At 42.9% G+C, this 23888-nt stretch overlaps 1 protein-coding gene across 5 annotated transcripts in view; it reads right to left on the reverse strand.

Moving 5' to 3' along the window:
• The window catches only part of OTUD7A (OTU deubiquitinase 7A), a 102424-nt gene that overhangs the window by 20439 nt on the left and 58097 nt on the right, over nucleotides 1-23888 (reverse strand). For all 5 annotated transcript variants that reach the window (XM_088656603.1, XM_088656600.1, XM_088656602.1 and 2 more), the window contains 6 exons: nucleotides 22125-22343; nucleotides 18144-18245; nucleotides 17225-17352; nucleotides 15679-15791; nucleotides 10099-10226; nucleotides 9151-9300 (listed from right to left, as the gene is read on the reverse strand). In XM_088656603.1, the coding sequence (XP_088512729.1) occupies nucleotides 9151-9300; nucleotides 10099-10226; nucleotides 15679-15791; nucleotides 17225-17352; nucleotides 18144-18245; nucleotides 22125-22343 (840 nt within the window). The remainder of the gene's footprint in view (nucleotides 1-9150; nucleotides 9301-10098; nucleotides 10227-15678; nucleotides 15792-17224; nucleotides 17353-18143; nucleotides 18246-22124; nucleotides 22344-23888) is intronic.

Consider the following 23888-nt stretch of genomic DNA (forward strand, 5'->3'; position numbering starts at 1 on the left):
TGGTGGCTCACTGGCAGAACATCTGTCCTGCATGCAGAAGGACCCCAGCATCTCCAGGTACTAGTAGCTCTGCAAAGGTCCTGCATGAAACCCTAGCAAGCCTCCACCACCCAGTGCAGTTACCAAAAATCATTTTTTAATAAATTGTACAATAATTGTACATTTGAATATCTATTTGCCATTATTCTGACTATGTTTCTGCTTTCAGAGCTAGTTATTACTTACATTATTACAAAAAAACAGTAATAATTGAATGCAGTGACAATCATTTCTGATAATAAAGAGTGGACACATAGTCCTACAGATACAACCGGCCCTTTGAGGGTGACCAAACTGCTGATGCGGCCCCCGATGAATTTGAGTTTGACACCCCTGTAGTATTATCTCCCATATTACAGATGCGGAAACAGGCTGAGAAACAGTGGCTTCCCTAGGGCCCTCAAGAAGTTCCCAGGAGAGTTGAGATTTGACCTAGGAACTTCCTGATTTGTAGCTCAGTCTGTTAGTCACTAAAGGGACGCGGGTGGCGCTGTGGGTTAAACCACAAAGCCTAGGGCTAGCTGATCAGAAGGTCAGTGGTTCAAATCCCTGCGACTGAGTGAGCTCCCGTTGTTCGGTCCCAGCTCCTGCCAACCTAGCAGTTCGAAAGCACGTCAAAGTGCAAGTAGATAAATAGGTACCACTACAGCGGGAAGGTAAACAGCGATTCTGTGTGCTGCTCTGGTTCGCCAGAAGCGGCTTTGTCATGCTGGCCACATGACCTGGAAGCTGTATGCCGGCTCCCTCGTCCAATAACGTGAGATGAGCGCCACAACCCCAGAGTCGGTCACGACTGGACCTAATGGTCAGGGGTCACTTTACCTTTACCTGTTAGTCACTATGCAAAATAAGCTATTTCAAAAGGTTACACATTTTTGGATGTACATATTTGAATGTCAGGGCTACATTTATATAGAAATTGGTTACAAGAATCTTAAAAAATAGAATACTATAAGAGTTTACTGAAAATCCTCTTGCAACAGAAAGTATTTTTCCAGGATTGGTGAAGATAGCAGTCACGGGTAAAGATGTAGCAGATTGTAACATTAGTAAAGTTTCACCAGGTGGCATTAAACCCACGTTTTACCAGCTTCCTCAAAGAATATCATGGGGAACTGTGAAAAGCCTTATTGCAATAAAAATACACTATGTCCACAGGATTTCCCTGATCCACCAAGCTTGTTACACTGTTAACAAAAGAAATGAGAGTGGTCTGGCATGACCTATTTTTGAGAAACGCATGCTGGGTGTTAGTAATCATAGCACACTTTTTCTAAGTGCTCACAGGCCGACTGTTGAATTATCTGTTCTAGGACCTTTCCTAGTTCCTAGAACAGATGATAAATGTTTTTAAACAAAAAAACAGATTTCTCTATCTCAAGACAACCAAAACAAAAGAAACAGAAACAACCTATTTTCTTTTAGTGGCTACAGCTAATGTATTTTCAGGTTATTTCTCTCTCCCAAGGAAAACATAAGTGATTACATTCTTCATTAGAGTCAATAGCTAGAAGTCAAAGATGCAAAGAACTCAACGTGTTTTTATTTGCATAAAAAGCTCAGGAGCATAGTAGGGAATATGCTTTGGAAAGGCCAACCTTGTCAAAAATGGCATTCACTATTTATTGAGCTTGGGCAGTTAGATCCAGTTATAAAGTTAACTGCGTCAAAAGCCAGAAGTTTGCAGAAGCTCTCCTGTGTTTGCACACAGCAGCTCTTGAAGGGGTGATGTACGGATTATTCTACAAACCTCTCTTGTGTCTCACGCTAAAAGAAGTATAAACTGGGCTTTGCCTATGAGAACATGCAATGGGACAGCTGCTTTCAAACTGTTCAGGAATAAAACACAGAAATGTATTCAGCCTCTCCTCTCATTAAAGGGATGGTTTGCTGTGTAACTCTCTCTCAAGATATTCACATTACTGTTTGCTTCATAGTAATATGAGAAGAGTTATGAAAATATTAACAGCCACTGCTGCAGAGAGCTAGCATTTTTCAACGGCTTATTTTAAATAGAACGTTTGTTTCATATTAATTTGCATGCACTTGAAAATAATTGTGTGGGCTGTGTGTCTTCACATTTATGTTTTAATTACTCCACTGGAAAGATGCCTATAAATAAAATCCTAAATATCTAAAATGTAATATGGCAGACATTGCTCCAACAGCCTTGTTAAGCTGCTGTTAACAATTCGTAAGTGGGTGCATGGGTTGCCAGATATAATGTGTGGTTTTTATGCTGGCTTTCCCAAACAGCAGCTCTCTACTAACCCCACCCCAGCCTGCAAGTTGTTGTTTTTTAAACCTAGGAGAGTTTTAGGAGTCTTATATAATGCTGAGAAAGGGCACTGTGGAAGCCCCAATGTCCTGGCAAACAGTGGGGACATCGGGCTCCCTTGTGATGCTCAGCCAGAGGTCAGGAAGGCTCCTACCCCCCAGCAGAGTAAGACCCAAATACCCTGCAAGCAGGAGCCGGATTGCGGCTCTGTCACACTTTTCCATTGAGGGGTGCCTGACCCCAGCCCCAGTTACTAGGTGAAAGCCTTCTGTTTCTCCCACCCCCCACCCCAATCATAACCGCACCCCAGACATTACTGGAACACTGTGGGAGGTGATCTCCACATTCATAACATTTAAAAGACCAGGTGCCACATGGATGTTTGCAGACCTTTAAAGGAATGAAACCATGGGAAAGTGCTTGGCATGCCATAATTGTAAAATTTATGCTTGTCTCCTTCTCTGTTACCTTAAAAAGCCTCCAAAATCACATTGCCTTACTTGCTCTTGACATCAGCAAGTAAATGGCATCCCATGAGGCAGTTCTGAAATGGGAAAGGCATTAAGATTCATTTAGTTCAATCTGCTCTGTAACAAGATTTAGTGACAAAATATGAATTTTAAAAAATAGTCTTTAGTGCAGAGTTCGAAGCTCATTGCCTCTAGATATTCATAGGATTTGATCCCTCCCACTCTTTCAGAAGCACTTCATGAAATATATAATTTTCTACTCCTTCCCTAATTAACTGAGATGTTTTAATTTGCTTTTTTCTTTCCTGCTCCACTGTTCTTACTTGTCTCTTTGTGCTTTTCCTTTCCCCTGTGTATCTAGTTTTATTGCTGTTCTGAAGACTCTTCAGTAGTTAACTCAGTTTACCTAGTTATGAAGGCAATGCCAATGGAGCTAAGGTGGAGCTGCCGAGAAACAAAAGGGAAGTATCAGAATGTTTGAAGAAATCGCAAGATGTGCAGAACTAGAGGGGAACCCCTAAGGCGGTAGCCCCCACCCAAAAAAGCAGTGCAGTGAGGACCAAGCATGTACAATGAGAAAAGAATACTGAGTTTCTGTTGGGAGATTAAAAACCAGAGAGAATGAAAGGGCAGGAATGAAAATCTGAGCTCTTATTGAGTTGTTCTCAATGAACCACACTGTACATTCAGTGTGCTGTGATATGAAGTAGTAAAAAAAAAAGCTTCACCAGTAAATTTCTGTGCATGAGGCAGCTGCTAAAATGTGCAGGAGAACAGCCAGTAAAAGAAGTAGCAACTTCACATCTGGGAGTCTGATTGAAAATTGGTGAGAACCGTTGAGAAGCAGTGGAAATTCAATGGCAACAACCCTTGTATCTTATACATATTCAGTAGAGCCTCCACAGAGGTAATTACACTAATCAGTAAGATGCAGCTGGCTAGAGGGTTTCTCATCTCTGAGAATTAGCCAAAAGTCAGAATAGCTTCAAAGCTATAGAGAGCAATGCTGCAGAACTAAATGATATTAGGTAGGAGATAAATTTTGGAAGGGCTACACATCTTCTAGCAAAAAAGCAGCAGCAAAAAAATTGTCAGCTTAATCTACAGCACTTGAAGGAAGATTATAGCTTGGAATTTTTACTTGAAAGCTGCATTCAAACATGGAAAGGACTGACATCCTTTTAACAATGAGAGATGCACCTTTGCAATCACTAGTGGACTCTCACAAAGATAAAGGCCCACATTCCTATATGGAAAGGGGGTTGTAAATGGTCCCAGATCCAATGAAAATATAGAATGATTTTTTCTTCCATCTTTCTCCCACAACCTGCCAGGGAATATCATCTAATATCATCTAATCTTTTAAAATGTATTAGGAAATGTCTACTGAGTAGGCACCCACAATCACAGCATCTCTTTCATTCATAGTGTCTCCTTGTACTGTTGAAATCAAAGCATGCTTTGAGCAACACTGGAATAAAGCCATCACACTTATCCATTTATGGGAAAGCAGTCCTTTGACGGAAAGAGTTACTTGTGCCTTTGAACCAACAAATTCATGAATAAAGGCAGCTAAGGATTTAAAAATATCAGCATAGCAGCTGCTTACTTTATACAGCAAGATCTAGAAATCAAGAGGCCTGCTTCTAGCTGTTCTGCTCTGTACAGAAAAAAGCATCTTCAACGAAAAATATCTGTTAGAAGGCATACAATGTCTTCATGTGGGAATGTAGCACCTTCCGATATGTAAAAGCAGAAGTCTGGAGTATACAAAACAAACAAATTGTTGCAATATCCCCGTGTTCCATCATATGACTGCATGAAGCCCCAGGGAGAATACTGTATCCTCTCTTAGTTAGCAATGTCAAACTCCTCCCACTTTCTTCTCTTTGCTTGCTTAACAATTTTGCCTGACACTATTGGGAGGCGCTTATCCAAAGTCTGTGCTAGGCTTTTTCCATGATCTCCAGTACATCTGTGGCTAAAAGAACAAAGGCCAAACTAGATCTGCGGCAAGGGGTCCTGGCTGCATGCATTTTTAAAAAGTTAAGTAGCAGCCATGTTGGTGATGATGGGGATTCAGACCAGAGAAACAACACACATTTATTTGTGTGCTGGCTAAAAGTATTGCGCTCCTGCTCTCAGTCACCTCCCCTGCTGGCTGCTAATCAGACTTCTTAAAACCCTGAAAGATATTGTTTGTCCCATATCTTTGCCCACTATATTTCTATCACATTAGTGTTTGGGGGAAATACGGTAATTTTAATCTTTAACCAACTTTGCTCATGTTTTTTTTGTCTTATGCTTCTGGATTCATTTAAAGTGGAAGGCCCGGAATAAATTGGGAAGTGACAGTCCCCATATGAACTTGAATTGTTTAGTTATGGAAAGGAGTCCCTGCTACAGGTGCTGCTCCCCCACGAGGCTTTGCTGGTGCAGTTATGAGGCATGTCTCTTTGCCGGTAGTGCTGCCATTCTGGATACAGAACCAGGTATTGACTAATCTTTGGAAAATACTTTTGCCAAGGTTTTTGTTTATTTTACACATCCTAAGGTGCTGTTATTCTTTGAGGAACTTCCATAGTTTGAATCTTTCACTAGTGTGTTTTAAATTTGTTTTTATAGTGGTGGTACACTGTTTTTGTACATTGTTTCCCTGCTTATTTAACTTATATGCAGAATTCATGCGAAAGGCTGGACTGGATGAATCCCAAGCCAGAAGAAATATCAACAGCCTCAGATATGCAGATGACACAACCTTGATGGCAGAAAGTGAGGAAGAATTAAAGAACCTTTTAATGAGGGTGAAAGAGGAGAGCGCAAAATATGGTCTGAAGCTCAACATAAAAAAAACCAAGATCATGGCCACTGGTCCCATCACCTCCTGGCAAATAGAAGGGGAAGAAATGGAGGCAGTGAGAGATTTTACTTTCTTGGGTTCCATGATCACTGCAGATGGTGACAGCAGTCACGAAATTAAAAGACGCCTGCTTATTGGGAGAAAAGCAATGACAAACCTAGACAGCATCTTAAAAAGCAGAGACATCACCTTGCTGACAAAGGTCCGTATAGTTAAAGCTATGGTTTTCCCAGTAGTGATGTATGGAAGTGAGAGCTGGACCATAAAGAAGGCTGATCGCCGAATAATAATAATAATAATAGTAATAATAATAATAGTAATAATAATAATAATAATAATAATAATAATAATAATAATTTATTTATACCCCGCCCATCTGGCTGGGTTTCCCCAGCCACTCTGGGTGGCTTCCAACTGAATATTAAAAACAGTACAGCATCAAACATTAAAAACTTCCCTAAAGAGGGCCGCCTTCAGTTGTCTTCTAAATGTAAAGTAGTTTTTTATTGCCTTGACATCTGCTGGGAGGGCGTTCCACAGGACGGGTGCCACTACCGAGAAGGCCCTCTGTCTGGTTCCCTGTGACCTCACTTCTCGCAATGAGGGAACCGCCAGAAGGCCCTCGGTGCTGGATCTCAGTGTCCAGGCTGAATGGTGGGGGTGGAGACGCTCCTTCAGGTATTGTGGACTGAGGCCATTTAGGGCTTTAAAGGTCGGTACCAACACTTTGAATTGTGCTCGGAAACGTACAAGGAGCCAGTGTAGATCTCTCAGGACCGGTGTTATGTGGTCCCGGCGGCCACTCCAAGTCACTAGTCTAGCTGCCGCATTCTGGATTAATTGCAGTTTCCGGGTCACCTTCAAAGGTAGCCCCACGTAGAGCGCATTGCAGTAGTCCAAGCGGGAGATAACCAGAGCATGCACCACTCTGGCGAGACAGTCTGTGGGCAGGTAGGGTCTCAGCCTGCGTACCAGATGGAGCGGGTAGACAGCTGCTCTGGACACAGAATTAACCTGTTCCTGCCTGGACAGCTGTGAGTCCAAAATGACTCCCAGGCTGCGCACCTGGTCCTTCAGGGGCACATTTACCCCATTCAGGACCAGGGAGTCCTCCACACCTGCCCGCCTCCTGTCCCCCCAAAACCGTACTTCTGTATTGTCAGGATTCAACCTCAATCTGTTAGCCGCCATCAAACCTCCAACCGCCTCCAGACACTCACACAGGACCTTCACCACCTTCACTGGTTCTGATTTGAAAGAGAGGTAGAGCTGGGTATCATCCGCAAACTGATGAACACCCAGCCCAAACCCCCTGATGATCTCTCCCAGCGGCTGCATAAAGATGTTAAAAAGCATGGGGGAGAGGACAGAACCCTGAGGCACCCCACAAGTGGTGGCACCCCAGGGGTCTGAGCACTCATCCCCCACCACCACTTTCTGAACACGGCCCAGGAGGAAGGAGCGGAACCACTGTATGACAGTGCCCCCAGCTCCCAAGCCCTCTAGACCAGTGGTCCTCAACCTTGGGCCTCCAGATGTTTTGAGACTACAATTCCCATCATCCCTGACCACTGGTCCTGCTAGCTGGGGATCATGGGAGTTGTAGGCCAAAAACATCTGGAGGCCCAAGGTTGAGGACCACTGCTCTAGACGGTCCAGAAGGATGTTATGGTCGATGGTGTCAAAAGCCAACATCCATAGAGGTAAACACCAGGTCTAAGGCATGTCCACGGCTATGCGTTGGGCCAAACTTATTCAAGGACAGCCCCATGGCGGCCATGCTTTCCACGAAGTCCCAAGCGGCCCCTTCTAGGTTCGTGTCGGCATGGATGTTAAAACCCCCTAGGACGACCAAACTAGGTGTCTCCAGGAGAACATCCACCACAACCTGAAGCAGCTTGGGCAGAGAATCCTTGGTGCAGTGGGGAGGTCGGTACACCAAAAGGAATCCTGTACTGCCCCTATTGCCCAACTTCCAGAACATGCACTCAGAAAACTGGGTCTTTCTAATAGGACGCCTGGTGCAAACTAATGACTTCCTAAAAATCACTGCAACCCCCCCTCCCCGCCCACATGTCCTGGGTTGCTGTGCATAAGAGAAACCCGGTGGACAAGCAGAGGCAAGGACAGGCCCATCTGCGTCGTCCAACCAAGTCTCTGTCACACATGCCAGGTCAAATCCTCCATCCACAATCAGATCGTGGATGGCAGTCGTTTTGTTCATCATTGACCTGGCATTACACAGCAACACTTTCAGGTCATGTGGGTATCCCTTGCCGAATAATTGATGCTTTTGAATTATGGTGCTGGAGGAGACTCTTGAGAGTCCCATGGACTGCAAGAAGATCAAACCTATCCATTCTTAAGGAAATCAGCCCTGAGTGCTCACTGGAAGGACCCCACATTAGCAGCAAGCCTAGGCCCAGAAAGCATGTGCAAAATAACCTAGTTGTCTTTCCCGAAGGTGCTAGTATTTTAACACAGTGCTTTGCATAATATGGTCCAAAGACTAAACCAATCTTCCCTAACCATAGCGGAGGAGAACTTGTGGCATATCCAATAACTCTCTGGAATTATCTGGCATGGATGCTGGGTTAATGAAGATTTCTGGTTCCATTAAATAAAGAAATATAAAAGTTGAGGGAAAGGAAGGAAGTAGCCACATTTAGACAATCATATATTGGCTCAATATTTCATCTGAAGAAGGAAACCATGTGTGCCAGCTTCAGAACAAGTCAAGGTCTTAAACCATGCTTTGGAATTGGAGTCTGGGTGCTGTGCCTCAAAACACCAATGACTTACCTGGTATACCTTTCACTTTTTAGAAAGGCAGAACGCAGAAAACAGATCAGAGAAAAAAGCAAGGGAGATGGAAGAACCAAACGCTGCCCAATCACACCACCAACAATGGATTAGTACAATGTTAACTTGGAATTGCCACTTATATAAGCTATGTTGGCAATGATTCAAAATACTACAGTATGACCCATAAAATACACCTTCCGGAGATTCATATGAACAGATATACATTTCAAAATATTCATTTAAACAACCTTAAACCAATGACTTCCCTTCTCTTTCTGTGGTTCATTTTGCATACCAAACATCCAGCCAGTAAACCATTGTTACGTCCATCAAAACTTATTTACACTGTTAAATTTATCTTAATGCTACCAGAATTTGTAAATGAACACAATTTTCATCCATATATTCAGTAAACATTTTTCAGTCTTCTATAAATGTATACAGTATTCTTCTTCTCTTATTCTAGATGTTAAATATGCAAGTTGTGTGTATTCCATCAGTTTAAGTAGCCATTCTTCTTTGGTTGGGGCCTTGCTCGCTTTCCATTTTGGGGCTAACAAAACATTGGCCGCTGGCTGATATAATTTTTAACTCAGCACGGTGTTTATGATAGGCACATACAGATGGCATGCCCATAGACAATAGCTCTGCATTCCTTTCCACTAAAAGAAAACCATTTTCTTTCCTACTTGACATACCTTGTTCCCTTTGTTGATCTTTTTGCTCCATAGACACAAGAGCGGAGAAATGCGCTTGATCATAGGCAAGGACTAGAGGTGAGCAATGACATCGGTTAGGCATGACTTCCAAAGGCAAGTAAATTCCACCAAATGGAATTGGTGCAAATGCTGTGAAGAGAAACCAAGATTTTGCAAACATGTTGTGAAGCTAGGAATAGGCAGCCTAAGCAGCCTCAATGTATCTTAATATTGATGTACTATTTCATTCATTTCCCATCACATCACAGTCAGGCAAAGTGGCCTGTTGGGCATGCTGCTGTTTGATTAGAACCGCAAGAGAGCTTGCTTAGCAGCTGACAGGCCAAAATGAATTGCTGCTGGACTATGCTCATCTTGGAGCGTTGCAAGTTGTGTAGGCCTTCCCTAAACCAGGGGTGATCTATATATATTTGCTGTCTTTACTGTATTCATAAGACACACAAAGTATAGTAAACTATGTCTAATACCAAAATATTTTCAGCAATTAAAAAAATTATTATTGGTTACAAATGTGCACTGCTGAATCTTACATTCTTTTGGCTTATTCTGTTTATCACACAGTTTCCATGATTACTCCAGAGGGGATGCACTTAGAACTTATTTACCATTTCTCATTCAGCCCAAGACACAAATAAAATACACTTTGAGGTGAAATGTGTAAATTTCTACACATCGTAAATGACTGATTCTTAGATAAGAATTTTCTAATATCCAGAAGAGCAGGAGAAATTCATTGTTCAGGCTTTTGCAAAACTAGTGACATAAGCAGTTTGCGCCTGTCCTGCTTATGACTGCTAACCAGTCATAATCTAAATGAGACAAAATTTCTTAATATTTTTAATATTAACTCTATAAACCAACCTAAGATTTTATTAAAGGTGGCATTAAAAACATTTTAAATAAACAATCGCCAGCAAAATGACTCACCTTCTCCTCCCGAGTCTCGTAACATTGTGTCTGCAACTACAACAATCGGTCGCCTTAATATATGTGCCAGGACAAAAACGTGGAACTCCTCTAGGCTCTCATACACAGGATCTTCAGAGTTGTCAACTCTAGAAAACCAAGTGCAATGGCACACAATTCAGAACTAAAGATGTTTTCACCCCTTTCCTTACAGTTACTTGTTCTGATGCAAAACTGCTTATATGCATTTCCAACTCAAATCGGATATAATGAAAAACACAGAAGCCATTTTTATTCCTAACAGCTAATGTAAATATAAATAAATGCTTACATAGTTTCCAGAAGACACAAACTCAGGATAGCTAAATTTTGAACTTGGGGTATATATAACAGAGTACAAAATCCACACAGTTCATCAGTTAAGGAAGGCATCAACACACAAAGAATGGAATCCCAACCCCAAAGCAGGTACTAGGAAAGGGTTGAAGCGCCAGCTGCATTTTATAGAGAAATTTGTCTGTTCACTGCAGGAGATAACCTGGATTGTGTCATTAACTGTCAGCAGTTTGACCCCACTTCTCAGCCAAGATTATTTCCTAAAGCAGTTTACAACGACCTTACAAAAATCTCAGTAAATGAATAACAAAACAAAAGTTTAACATATTTAGGGATCTATTATAATTTTCTGTTTATTTTAGTTGTAAATGGCTTTAGGAGACAATCTTGGCTGACAAGTGGGGTATGAATATACTAAAGAGCAAGAACATTGCTTGTGTGCAGGGCTTTTTTCCAGCTGGAGCTCACCAGACTGCAGCTCTAGCACCTTTCAGGTTGCAGGCCAGTGCCCCCCCGGGGTGATCCAAAGGGAAAGCCAACAGGAGAGCTTCCTGCCCTGAAAAATTGATCTGCCCCCTCGGCCAATTGTGAGTGGGCAAGGGGGCGAGATAGATTTTTTTGTTTGTGGATTTACCTCCTTTCCTCCCCTCAACTCCTCCAGAGCCACTTTCCTAAAATTGCTCCCGCATCCTTCTCAGGAAAAGATCAGTGAGGGCAGAAAGGTTTTGGGGAGCGTCCAGAGGGGGGTCTCCTTAGTTTTACACTTTTTGCACCGGCAGCTGAGTGAAACTACCCCTGTGTGCGCCACTGTGCAAGTCAAGATGGCGCTGCAGGCGGCATGAGATTCTAGGGGATGTGAAAGTTCTAGCTGTAGTGTTTGATCAGTGATGGCTCATTCAGACACCACCACCCAACAAGTGAACATAGATGCATGAGCCATCTGCAGGATTTCTGATTGCCAGATACTGCGGGAAACAGCAGGGGGTTATCCCCACACCTTCTCTGGCATCTAAATGGTTAGCAGTGAAATGGCTGGATTAGAAGCCTTATGCTACCTGTAAATAAACCTTGCACTTTAGGAACTTCCCACCAGGCAACTGTGTTGACAGTTTTGTGTCATTGTATATTTCCTGATTTAATTCTTCAGAACTCTGAAAGTTGACAATGTTTGTATTTAACTTTTCAAAAGAGAACATGTTTGCTTGCAAAATAATAAATAACCTAAGATGAAACCAGCAGCAACCCAGTCTACCTCAGAACCCATTATTTCCTCTTTTTAAAACAGTTTGCTTTGAAGCTGACACAACTTTGAATGCTTCAAGTTTGTTCTGGCACCAAAGGAAACTAGCTCATCTATAATTCAAAGGGCATCATGCAAATTGTCCGTGGCAACAGCCCAGTGAAATAACTGGGAGGTTCTGGGCTCAGAAGTGTTCTTGGAATGTTCTCTTCCCAAAAAGAGACAAGGACTGAGGGCTCCCATATCTATCCCCACGCCACCTTGGATCCTGGCAAGGAAGGGGCTGCAGAATCAATTCCTTATGTAGGTGCCATTCCCACCCCCACCCACAGCAACACACACATGGACATCTTTAGGGGTAGCTAACAGCCCAGCCCAGAGTGTAGACTAATTAAGTTTCCATTGTTGAGCAAGTATACGAATAAAATGTATGAGGAGCCCTTGCAATTCAGATCAAATCCTTGATCTGCAAACAGAATTAGTGCACTTACACTGTTGGAAAGCAAGTACAGTACCCTTATGTTTCCCCCCCCCCACAGGGAAAACAACAGCTTTGGGTGGCAACTTTGAGAAATATGCTGCAGAGGACAATGGAAGAGGAACCCGTAAGCCATGCCACAGCACCAATGCTGTCCCACAGTAGCCCTGATCTTATAGAAAAGGTAAGAGATCCTGTTCATTGATTTCTCAAACCATGCCTCCCTTTGCCCTTTTATTAGCCAAGCAAGGCAGAGGTGGAGGTGAAAGGGAGAGCTCAAGCACTGACACATGAGCAGTAAATAAGATTTTAGAGGAGGTGGTGTGCACATTAGTTGTGGCTGGTATGATACTGAAAAGGCTTTTCTGAAGGAAAAGTCAGATTTAAAAGAGAAAACCTGTTATACTTACAATGAAAGGTATTTCTGGATACTGTAAAAGCTACTGCCAGATTGGGATTTAGGTTTGGTGAAGCCCAACAATCAAGAAGCAATAAATCAAGATTGCAAAAAATAAAATAAAGAATTCAAACAGGAAGCTGGCATCTTAGCTCCTTCCGTTTTCAGTTCTTAAGCAACAAGCCAGAAAGTGAGGCGATTCAGTACTAGCATAGCATGGAGATGGCTTTCAACAGAAAGGTTGCTTTAAAAATTCACTGAGACTCTCTGGTAGGAAAGATAGAGAAGTATAATGGAGGAACTATTAGAAAAAGTAGGCAAGCGATGAGGCTCATCAGAATACACAGCTGCTGACAGCCCAGGGGGACTGCATCCAGAAATACATTCCTCTTGTGGGGATCTGATGAGACTGGAGGCAGTAAGAATTTGTGGGGAGATCAGGTTAATTCCAGGTGGAGACCACTGGGGAAAATGTCCAGCAACCATAGGGCTGCCATGGTCTGCTGCCAAATGGGGGAGGATTGTGCCCACATTGCTGAGAGACGGTTTGTTGTGTTGGCCATTGCAGGAACAAGACTGTGGATTTCCTTTGAATCTTCCACACTGCCTGTTTCAGTGGGCTGGGGGGGACCGAAAATCCCCGACTCTGGTGGACCTTGAGTCTCGACAGGAGTACTTTGGCTTGTAGCAATGGAAATGATGTTGTGAGAAAGACTTGTCACTGGGGCTGGGCGATGTTAGCTTTACAACATCACGATGGATCACTAGCCAAACATCACAGTGTTGAAAGCAAGGAACAAGCTGCCTCGGCTCCGGCCCTGAGAGGCACCGGGGTGAAACTGCCTCAACTCAGAGCTGAGGCAGTTTCACCCCCAGCACCTCATGGTGCCTGGGACGAGGCACCTTGCTCGGCACTTCTCCACTGGGAAGCTGCATGCCCCTCAACAGAGAAGTGTAATGGAGTCCCCACCCTGCCACTGACTCGCATGAGCAGGAGGTGAGGGGCAGGCTCCATTACACTTCTCCGCTGGGGGCGGACAGCCACGTGCCTCTCAATGGAGTTATGAGGAGTTGCCTCCCTCAGTGGAATGAGGGCCAGCACATTATGGTGGTTTCACCCGGCGGTATATCACGGGCGAAACTGCTGCTGCTCCCAAGTCCCTCTACCACCAGCGCCTGGCTGCAGCTTGTTTCTTGCTTGGTGCGTTGGGTGCTAGCGGCGGAGGGACTCAGGAGCAAAAGCAGTTTCACTTGCAATGTACCACCAGGTGAAGCAGCCATCGTGGTCTGGCCCTCATACAACACCCAGGTCTACTTGTCATCTCTTTCCTTAGGCATGGATGTCTTCTTGTCCATAGACTCAACTAGGACACCTTTTAACACATCCCCGAAGGCAGAAGAAACAAGGAAATAACTAGCCTGAAAGGAGAACACCAGGAGTCTCAGGAAGAAATGACTGCTTTCTGTGATGCAAATTTTAAAAACCGAAGAAGCAGAGAGGAGCTTAGATGACAGCTTCCTGTTTTAATTCTTTATTATTATTATTATTATTATTATTATTATTATTATTATTGCAAGCCTGCAATGTTGCCTATTGACCACCGGGTGGTGCCAAACCAAAATCCCAACTGGCCACAGATTTTACGGGTCTCTAGAAAGAAGGAAGCTGGATTGACAGATGGAAAGGGACATTGTTCTAGGAAGCTCCCCTGTCTTGCCTCACCATTAGTAAACAGAGAGAGAGCACATGGTTTCCAATGTGGTCCTTGAGTTTAAAAAGTTTATTCATCCCTGCTTTAAGTGAAACCAGAGTGTTGCCTCTGGGAGAGAAGAGGCTGCCCTGAAATCCTTTCAATCTAGGGAGGTACCCCAGGGTCAGAACGTTCCTAAACTCAAATGTACAAGGTACAGAATAGTTCACTATTTACATTGTCCACACCATATGCAAGAAGCAGTTGAGGTTTATTCCCAGGGAATAATGTGTGGTCGGGACTTCCATCTCTCTCTCTCTCTCTCTCTCTCTCTCTCTCTCTCTCTCTCTCTCTCTCCCCTCCCCCCCCAATTGCTCTAAAGCACTGGACTGCTTTTAGAATGGTCTTTTAATTCCATGCTATATTTACTAAAGTCATCGTCCTTTCACATTTGTGCAAGAGATACTCCCTGCAGATTATGATCTAGAAAGGTCTGGCGGTGGGTGGGGAGCCAACATCCCACCCTGGTGACTGGCAGCTCCACTTTAAGGAGTTTTGATTTGCACATTGAAAACTGTGGTATCGGACATCTAAAATATTTCTTAGTTGGATGGGTGCTTTTGTTTTGATTTCCAGAGAAGCAGAGCTGTCAAATGTGACTTCTTCAAGGACTGAGCTCTTTTATTTTGGCAAATACATCTCAGCACATCTCTAATTGGAGTACAGTGAGCTGTGCAAAAGCAGGAGACATAAACCGCCTGAGAAGGACAGAATGAGGTTGCAAGAACTACTAATAAGGACCTGAATACAAAAGTAGTGCAGATTAAGACACTTTTTTTATATAAAAAAAAGCAATTTTGAAGAAATTTAAGTAAATGCAAAAACAGCACAGTATTATTATTTTTTAACACACGCAACCCCACAGAGAGAGTGAGAACTAAAATTATTTACATCTGTGGTCACCAACACTGCCCTTCACTGAAGGGCCTTCAGACTCTGAGTTTTCATTTTGTTTAAAAAATAAGTCTCTAGGCCTCAAAGAAAGAAAGTTATGAAGCATAATTTACAGGTACCCTTCTTAGCAATTTGTGTGAAATGAGCCAGCTGAGCTGTTTCTTTCTGTCAGTATTGGTTAAAATGAGTGATGTCACAGCTCCCATTCCTCGGCCCCTGCTCCTGCCAACCTAGCAGTTTGAAAGCATGTCAAAGTGCAAGTAGATAAATAGGTACCACTACAGCGGGAAGGTAAATGGCATTTCCGTGTGCTGCTCTGGTTTGCCAGAAGTGGCTTAGTCATGCTGGCCACATGACCTGGAAGCTGTACGCCGGCTCCCTCGGCCAATAACGTGAGATGAGCGCCGCAACCCCAGAGTCGGTCACGACTGGACCTAATGGTCAGGGGTCCCTTTACCTTTTAGGTTAATAAATCAGAAAAAGGAATAGGGCAACCCACACTTACCCGCCTCCAGTGCCTCCATTTTTGCTGAAGTGAGTTCGTGGTTCACTGGAAGCCAGTTTGAGCAGTTCATTCCATTCCCGCTCCCACTCTTCTTCTGTGTAAACTAACCCTGACTAGGAGAGAGAGAAGGCAGTTCAAGGAACAAGGAGACAACTGTAACTTATACATTGTGCCTTGATTTGTATCTTTATTTCTGAATAAAGTATGCACAAGTTCTCTGGAACCTGAGAGCACAATTGTATATTAATTCAGCTGCTTTTAATTACCAAAGTAAGCCATCCCACTTTGAATCAAGTTATCATAGAAACAATCTTATTTGGTTTCTCTTGTAAATATTCTTCTGGAAGGAGGGCAGAATAAAAAAGGTTAAATTGTGTGTGCATGTGTGGAAGCTGCTATCCTATGCTCCACTACTGGGAGTAAGTCCTGCTACATATAGTGACATTGATATCCTAGGAAACATGCAAAAAATTGTGTCAGTGTCTCAGACTTCCAGTGGTTGTCAAACCAGACTTTGCTGTGCAAAAATGCCTATTTGCACAAAGTGTTTAACCAAATGTACCTCCCAAAATGTTTGTTTAAACAGCACAATGACATCGTACAAAATAATTTAGAACAGAACAGAGAGGGAACACTTCTGATACTGAAAGTTGAGTGGTATAAATTAAGTGTCTCAATGTTAAGTGAAAGAAGCAAGGTTATGGTCTGTCCTGCAAATCATCCCCCCCCCTCCACGGATGATGAGGACTAACTGAAGATATCCAGTGGGTGGGAAAAGCACCCTGCCCATCCTCAAAGTCATTCTTCTTCATCATTCTGGCACAAGCATCAGGCTATGTGTCCTGGCACTAAGAAGGGACTCTATGAGGAAGCCATACAGTGTTTCTCATAAAATAAGACACCGTCTTATATTTATTTTATTTATTTTCAGGTGTGTGTGTGTGTGTGTCTTATTTTATTTTATTTAATTACCGGTAAGTTGTTGCTGCTGCTGAAGCGCCGACAAAGCGCCCAGCAGCGCGCGCCGCATGGAGCCCCGAGCCACAGGAGGAGGAGGATTCAAAGTGCTACAGAGCACTGCTGGGTCCCGCTGGCTCGGGGCGCTCCGCATGGCGCTGCTGGGCGCTTTGTCGACGCTTCAGCGGGGCCCGCAGCACGCATCGCGTGGAGTCCCGAGCCAGCGGGACCCAGCAGCGCGCCCCGCTGAAGCGCCGACAAAGTGCCAAGCAGCGCCACACGGAGCACTCCGAGCCAGCGGGACCCAGCAGTTCTCTGTAGCACTTTGAATCCTCCTCCTCCTGCGGCTTGGGGCGCTCTGCTGGGTCCCGCTGGCTCAGGGCTCCATGTGGCGCACGCTGCTGGGTGTTTTGGCGAGCCCCTCCAGAACTGCACTTAGCACTACAGCTTATTTTCGGGGTATGTCTTATATTTTTTCAACACATGAAAATCGTGCCATGGCTTATTTTATAGGCACGTCTTATTTTATGAGAAACACGGTAGTGAGTATGGCTTCAAAATTAAGATAAATTCTTGATGTTGTACAAACCTCTTTATTCTGCTGTGTCTGCTGCCAGCGCCACCTTCTCTTCAGGGCTTCCCTTTCAGCTCCACTTCGCATCATTGTGTAAAGCGCTTTCCGTAATACAAGGTCTCGGTCATGAAACCCCCACATTCCTAAATGCAAAGAAGTAGTGTGACAGGAGCAAGAACGAAAACAAGGACAGCACAAAACACGCATGAAGAGGAATTAAGACTAGGTTTAATCCTTGGCATGAGTTTAATTCCCTTTGATTATGTTTAAGCATTTCAAATAATAGGTGCAAACATTAAATAGGTTAATATAGGGCAATACTGAATTCAAAGCAAATTTTAGGAAATGTTCTTTAGAAACAATGGAAGAATTGAGTTGCCTGGTGAACAATTTTGCCGGAAGGAAACAAATGTTCTTGATTTTAGCCTCAGAAATTTGGAGTACTATTGGTGGGCCCTGAATGACTAATGATCACTGGGGGCTCTTTTGACTGTTTCAGAAATAATGACCCAAAAACCTAAGGTCTGGCTGACTCGCACAAGAGAGGGATGAATTGGGAGGGGTGGCTAATACCCCAGAGGACAGGATCACACTTCAAAATGACCTTAACAGATTAGACAACTGGGCCAAAGCAAACAAGATGAATTTTAACAAGGAGAAATGTAAAGTACTACACTTGGGCCAAAAAAATGAAAGGCACAAATACAGATCTCACAGAACCCAGTGCAATTTGTCACTTACTATATCACGGTATCATTTGCTAACATGGATAAGAGGAGATGGCCTAACATTGTGTTTGTACACTATGGGGTCCACATCTTGTTCAAGTGAGGTTCTTTCAATCCTTCTGAAGGAGAAAGGTTGAATCTAAACATTGTAAGCAAGATAGAGCTGTCCTATTCTTTCAGAATGCATTATTTATCGGAAGACCTACCTAGGGAAGCCGCATGCAACAGGCAGTTGCCATCCCCTGTGGTGGCCAGTGGGAGAAGGCGTTTACAGCTTGTACACACTGTGGACCACCAGTTAAGCCGACCTGAAAAATGAAAATTAATTTAAAATATAAGGACACTGCCAACATTAAGCACTTTGGAGTCCTATTGATATTAAAAACAAATAGCTCAATCTTTTCAACTGAAATCAATGGTTGTGGTCATAATAAACTGAAATTAGGCTAAAGCAACCTATAACATGAAAATGTGTAGCTATACTTAAACTCAGGAGAATTTCAGATCCTACTGTAAGTCTATTTTCCCTATATCCAAAAAAGTATATAAATTGTAGCTATATTAATAGGTTGGGTTATTAAAAACTCCTGGTAATCGCCACATGTATTCAAGAAGCAGCAGCTGGCACACACTTCACATGCCTAACCATTCTTATGAAAGCTAAATCAAGAGCGCACTCGGGAAGCATAATTTAAAGTGGATTGGGCTGCCTCTGGGAGTGATAAAACTGGAAGTAACATGTTCTCATTTTTAGCAACTCCTTTCTTGCAGGCATGGTGAAATAACAGACTACCGCCTGCACCATGCAGAAGATTTTGACAATAATGTAGGTGTGGCAAGATAAATCAAGGAGACGTATACAATCCATATAAAAGCTATACATTTCTTGATATGAGTTTTATAGTGAAGAAGGTAATAGCTAAGAAAACAAACCTAAGGTGGGCTGCCTGTTACATTTCAGAGTAGATATAAAGGACAATTCTCTTGTGTTAAGAAATAGTTTTCCAAAGAGGTCATACCAGCAATGTCCATTCCTTCTTTGACTTAGCAAAAATGGTTTCAAAGTTTTAAATGGTGGCGCTTACATTATAGCAAATCTTCCCAATTTTAAAAGCATAAACATGACAACCAGGGCCGGATTTAGGTTTGATGAAGCCCTAAGCTACTGGAGGTAATGGGGCCCTTTATACGTCCAGCTGTCCTTTGTCCACAACAAATTGTCGCTGTTTTTTGTGTTGAATATATGCTATATGGTAATTTATGGACCTAATAGGTATCTATTGATCCCCTTCATGGATCAATGCCTTGTCGTGGCGAAGGGGCTTGAATAACTCAGAGAAGCTATGAGCTATGCCATGCAGGGCCACCCAAGATGGACAGGTCATAGTGGAGAGTTTTGACTAAACGTGATCCACCTGGAGAAGGAACTGGCAAGCCACTCCAGTATCCCTGCCAAGAAAACTCCATGGTGAGAAGAGAAGAATCCTTGGAAAAGACCCTGATGTTGGGAAAGATTGAGGGCACTAGGAGAAGGGGACGACAGAGGACAAGATGGTTGGACAGTGTTCTCGAAGCTACGAACATGAGTTTGACCAAACTGTGGGAGGCAGTGCAAGACAGGAGTGCCTGGCGTGCTATGGTCCATGGGGTCACGAAGAGTCGGACACGACTAAACGACTAAACAACAACAACATATGCTATATGGTAATTTATGGACCTAATAGGTATCTATAAACATTTGCATGTAACAAAATATGTATTTTATCAAAGTAATTGTTGAACTGAAATACAATTGGAAATGTACATCCAGGTTTTTTTCCCTTTAAATTTTTTTGGGGTCCCCAAGAGAGTGGGGCCCTAAGCTATAGCTTGTTTAGCTTATACGTAAATCCGGCACTGATGACAACAAATACTCAACAAAGCTCTTGCTCCTTGGAATCTTGAGGATGTCCAGTGTACAACCTGATTATCTCTTGGCTCAGGTTGACTGGACATAAACAGGAGTGGAGGCACCTTGCTAAATTGAGGGTGAGTTTGGCCCTAGGGTTCAGAATAACACCTGAATTCAACAGGAAAAACGCTGACCTGGGTTTGGACAACCCCCACTTGCCCCAGACGACTCTTCAGAACAGTAGAGAGTGGCCTTGATGGTCCTACATATGCACAATAACATTCAGAGTTGTGTCATTCATGCAAACTGCATACCCCATTATGCCATGCAAAATACATAGGCAGAAACAGCAAGAATCTCTGTGCAGGCTGTGGTTTACGTGACACATTGTTTCATACAGTATTAATAATGGGAGTTAAAATGCCAACAATTCTGTGAACTGGCAGAAGCGGATCTTCAGTAAGTTATCACTTTACATATAAACCCTAAATTATGAAGGAGACCTCACAATTGTAGGTCATCTTCTAAGCAAAGACCAGCATATACCATTGACATTATTCAAAGCTCACTGGAATCTATCCAGATAATAATGATGGGAATTGCAGGAATCCATCCTGTCTTCATCATCTTCATCCCTAGGCTGGACTTTCAATAAACAGCCTCTATGTATTCAATAATTGTTCCGGGCATGGAGAGTGCAGAGGTGTTGCCAATGCCTGCTGCTATGGCATGTTGCGACTTTGCTGAGACAGCAGAACAACATAGATATATATAGATTATATAAAAGCCTTTTAATCTATTATTCTGTCTAATTAAATTATTTAGATATTCTTCTACAGTGAAGTTCAACAGAAGCTGCAGGAGCATAATAATTTTCTTACTCCAATAGTGGCCACAGAACCTCTAAAGCGGGCATTCCCAAAAGGTGGTATGTGGACCAGCGGTTGTTCACAATCTTCATTCAGGTGGTCCACTGCATGTCCACATTATATATTCACATTGATTTTTACATTGTATTTCTATTGTTTTGCATTGTATTGCAGCTTGAATTCTATAGATTGCAAATTGCATTACACTGAAAAGCAATGTAAGAAACAAAAGAAGCAATAGAAATACAATTAAAAACAATACAGCATCAAGCACAGCCCATTGCAATGGCTACAACAGGCAGAAAAATCATTAAGTGGTCTGTCGAGACCACTGGCAATTTTAAATTTTTTTTGGGGGGACGCTTTGGGGACAAACAGGGTGGAAAGGCAATGGCCACCCACTGGAGTGGCCCATCCAGTACTCTAAGGTACGCTGTTCCATTGAAAATGAAGTTTCTATTCACAGTTATCATGGCTAACAACAACTGAACAATATATGTATCAATAATAATAATAATAATAATAATAATAATAATAATAATAATAATAATATATTTATTTATACCCCTCCTCCCCAGCCAAGACCAGGCTCAGGGCGGCTAACACTGAATATAAATACAGTAAAAACATTAAAACAAAACAAAAGAAAGAGTTGATTAAAATATAAGTAAGAATACAGTTTAAAATGCAGCTTACAATGCATTTTAGTGGTAGCCTATAGATCAAAGCCATAAGGGTAGAAAACGTCAAATATTCACCGGGGCCAACTATCCATGCTGGTCCTACATGGGCTAGCAAAAAGAGCCGAAAAGGCCCTGGCCTTGGTTGAGGCCAATCTAACCTCCTTGGGGCTCGGGAATTCCAAAGTGTTGTTATTTATGGACCTTATGGACCTTAAGGTCCTCCTTGGGGCATACCAGGAGAGGCAGTCCCATAGGTACGAGGGTCCTAGGCCGCAAAGGGCTTTAAAGGTCAAAACCAGCACCTTAAACCTGACCCTGTACTCCACCAGGAGCCAGTGCAGCTGGTAAAGCACTGGATGAATGTGGTCCCGTGGCAAGGACCCCTTAAGGAGCCTCACCTTGGCATTCTGCACCCGCTGGAGTTTCTGAGTCAGCTTCAAGGGCAGCCCTGCGCTGAGCGAATTACAGTAATCAAACCTGGAGGTGACCATTGCATGGATCACTGTGTGTGTGATGGCCCTGACTGTACTAGCCAACCTGCATGCTATTGCAGTTATTTCAGAGAGTTATTATTTCTGCTGTCATATAAAACACATTTGTTTAATCTTTTTTAAGCCATCTGAATTAAGCGTATGTATCTAAGATGTAAGCAATCAGCTCCAACAATAATATGGACTTAAAAGAGTGGTACTCAAACAAGAAGGTCAAACAAGCCAGACTCCCTTGTCTTAAGTATTTACTCACCAGCTTGTTCCAGAGCAGCCATGGTTGCTTGCTCAATCAAGTCCCGCTCAATGAAGCTTCTAAAGTCTTCACTGTAAACACTAAGGTCAGGGAGCTGGAATGTGTAGATGGGCATCTCCAAAGGAAAATGTTCATTGTTGCATTCACTGGCCACATGGGACCGAGCAAGGGAGACTATGGCTGAGCTGGCATGAGAAATTCCTCTAGACAGCCTCTTTTCTGTGCAGGAACAAAAAAAAAGGGGGGGGATGAGACAACCATAGCAATTCTAAATGTTTTTACTCAGAAGTAAATCCCCCTGAGCTTGATGGGGCTTACTCCTTAGCAAGTGCCTTTAAGATTGCAGTCTAAAGGTGTACTCCCAAAGTACTTTTACCCTGCTGGAGACAATGATCTCTTCTCTCATCTGTACTATATGCTTGCTCTCAAGGCAAAATGAAATAGAACCCCATGACCTTTGATTGTAGGTTTATTAAAAGGACTAGTTACAGGCATAGCTGCCAAGTTCTCCCTTTTTTTAAGGGAAATTTCCTTATGCTGAATAGGCTTCCTCGCGAGAAAAGGGAAAACTTGGCAGCTATGGTTACAGGTAGGTGGCCATGTTGGTCTGCCATCGTAACAAAATAAAAATAAAATAGAAAAATTGCTTCCAGTAGCATCTCAGAGACCAACTAAGTTTGTCATTGGTATGAAGAAGAGGTATCTGAAGAAGTGTGCATGCACACGAAAGCTCATACCAATGACAAACTTAGTTAGTCTCTAAGGTGCTACTGAAAGGAAGTTTTCTATTTTATTTTATTTTGATTTTATTAAAAGGACTGTTAGAGAATAAAAAGTATACAATGCCTACAATAAAACAGCATAAAATACAGCTAAAACTTCACAGCGACCACCAGTAAGATATCATAAAATACATCATCAACAGCTGTATGTGTGAAATGGAAAGAAACTGGAATATCAGTGAATGCCTTATTTCAAGGGGTAGAGCAGGCACCCCCAAACTCGGCCCTCCAGATGTTTTGGGACTACAACTCCCATGATCCCTAGCTAACAGGACCAGTGGTCAGGGATGATGGGAATTGTACTGGAAGGCCGAGTTTGGGGATGCCTGGGGTAGAGTGTTGTGTCGTGGCTTAAGAGTCCAGATACCATCTTCATGAGAACAGTTCTTTATTTAGGGCAAACAGGACTAGGGACTGGGGTAAAGGGAAGCTGTATTTATAGGAACAAGGGTTGGGTGAAGAAAGATACATTTAAGCGGAAACCAATAGAACTCTAACTTTCCGGCGGAACCCAATCAGGCTGAGGATTGTGCTTGTCCCCTTTAAACAGACAAATGAACAGTACTCCCACCAGATTACAGAATATTTGAATTAATACACAACATAGAGCATTCTACATTGCAGATTTAAAGACCATACTCTGGGTGGCCACAATACAAATTTCAAGGGCTTGCAGCGGCACTAAGAGGGGCTCCTCAGATTACATCGGCAACCAAGAAGGTCTGAACAGGAGAATGCAGTCTCTCTTGTAACCTAGTCCCAAATTTATGATGAATTATCACTTTCTTTGTGTTCCCTGAGATTATATTGCATATGTCACAGCTCCAGTCTGGAATAAATTGCAGTGGAAAATCAGTACACAAGTACTGAACTTCCCCACCTCCCAGTAAGCCAAACTGGAAATCCTGAGGAGCTGCTCCCTTAATCCCTACCTTGAAATGTTGCTAGTTAGTTAGGATCCTGTTTTTATATAAGACTAGTT

This window comes from Zootoca vivipara, chromosome 13, assembly GCF_965207765.1.
Source record: "Zootoca vivipara chromosome 13, rZooViv2.hap1.1, whole genome shotgun sequence".
Taxonomy (NCBI): domain Eukaryota; kingdom Metazoa; phylum Chordata; class Lepidosauria; order Squamata; family Lacertidae; genus Zootoca; species Zootoca vivipara.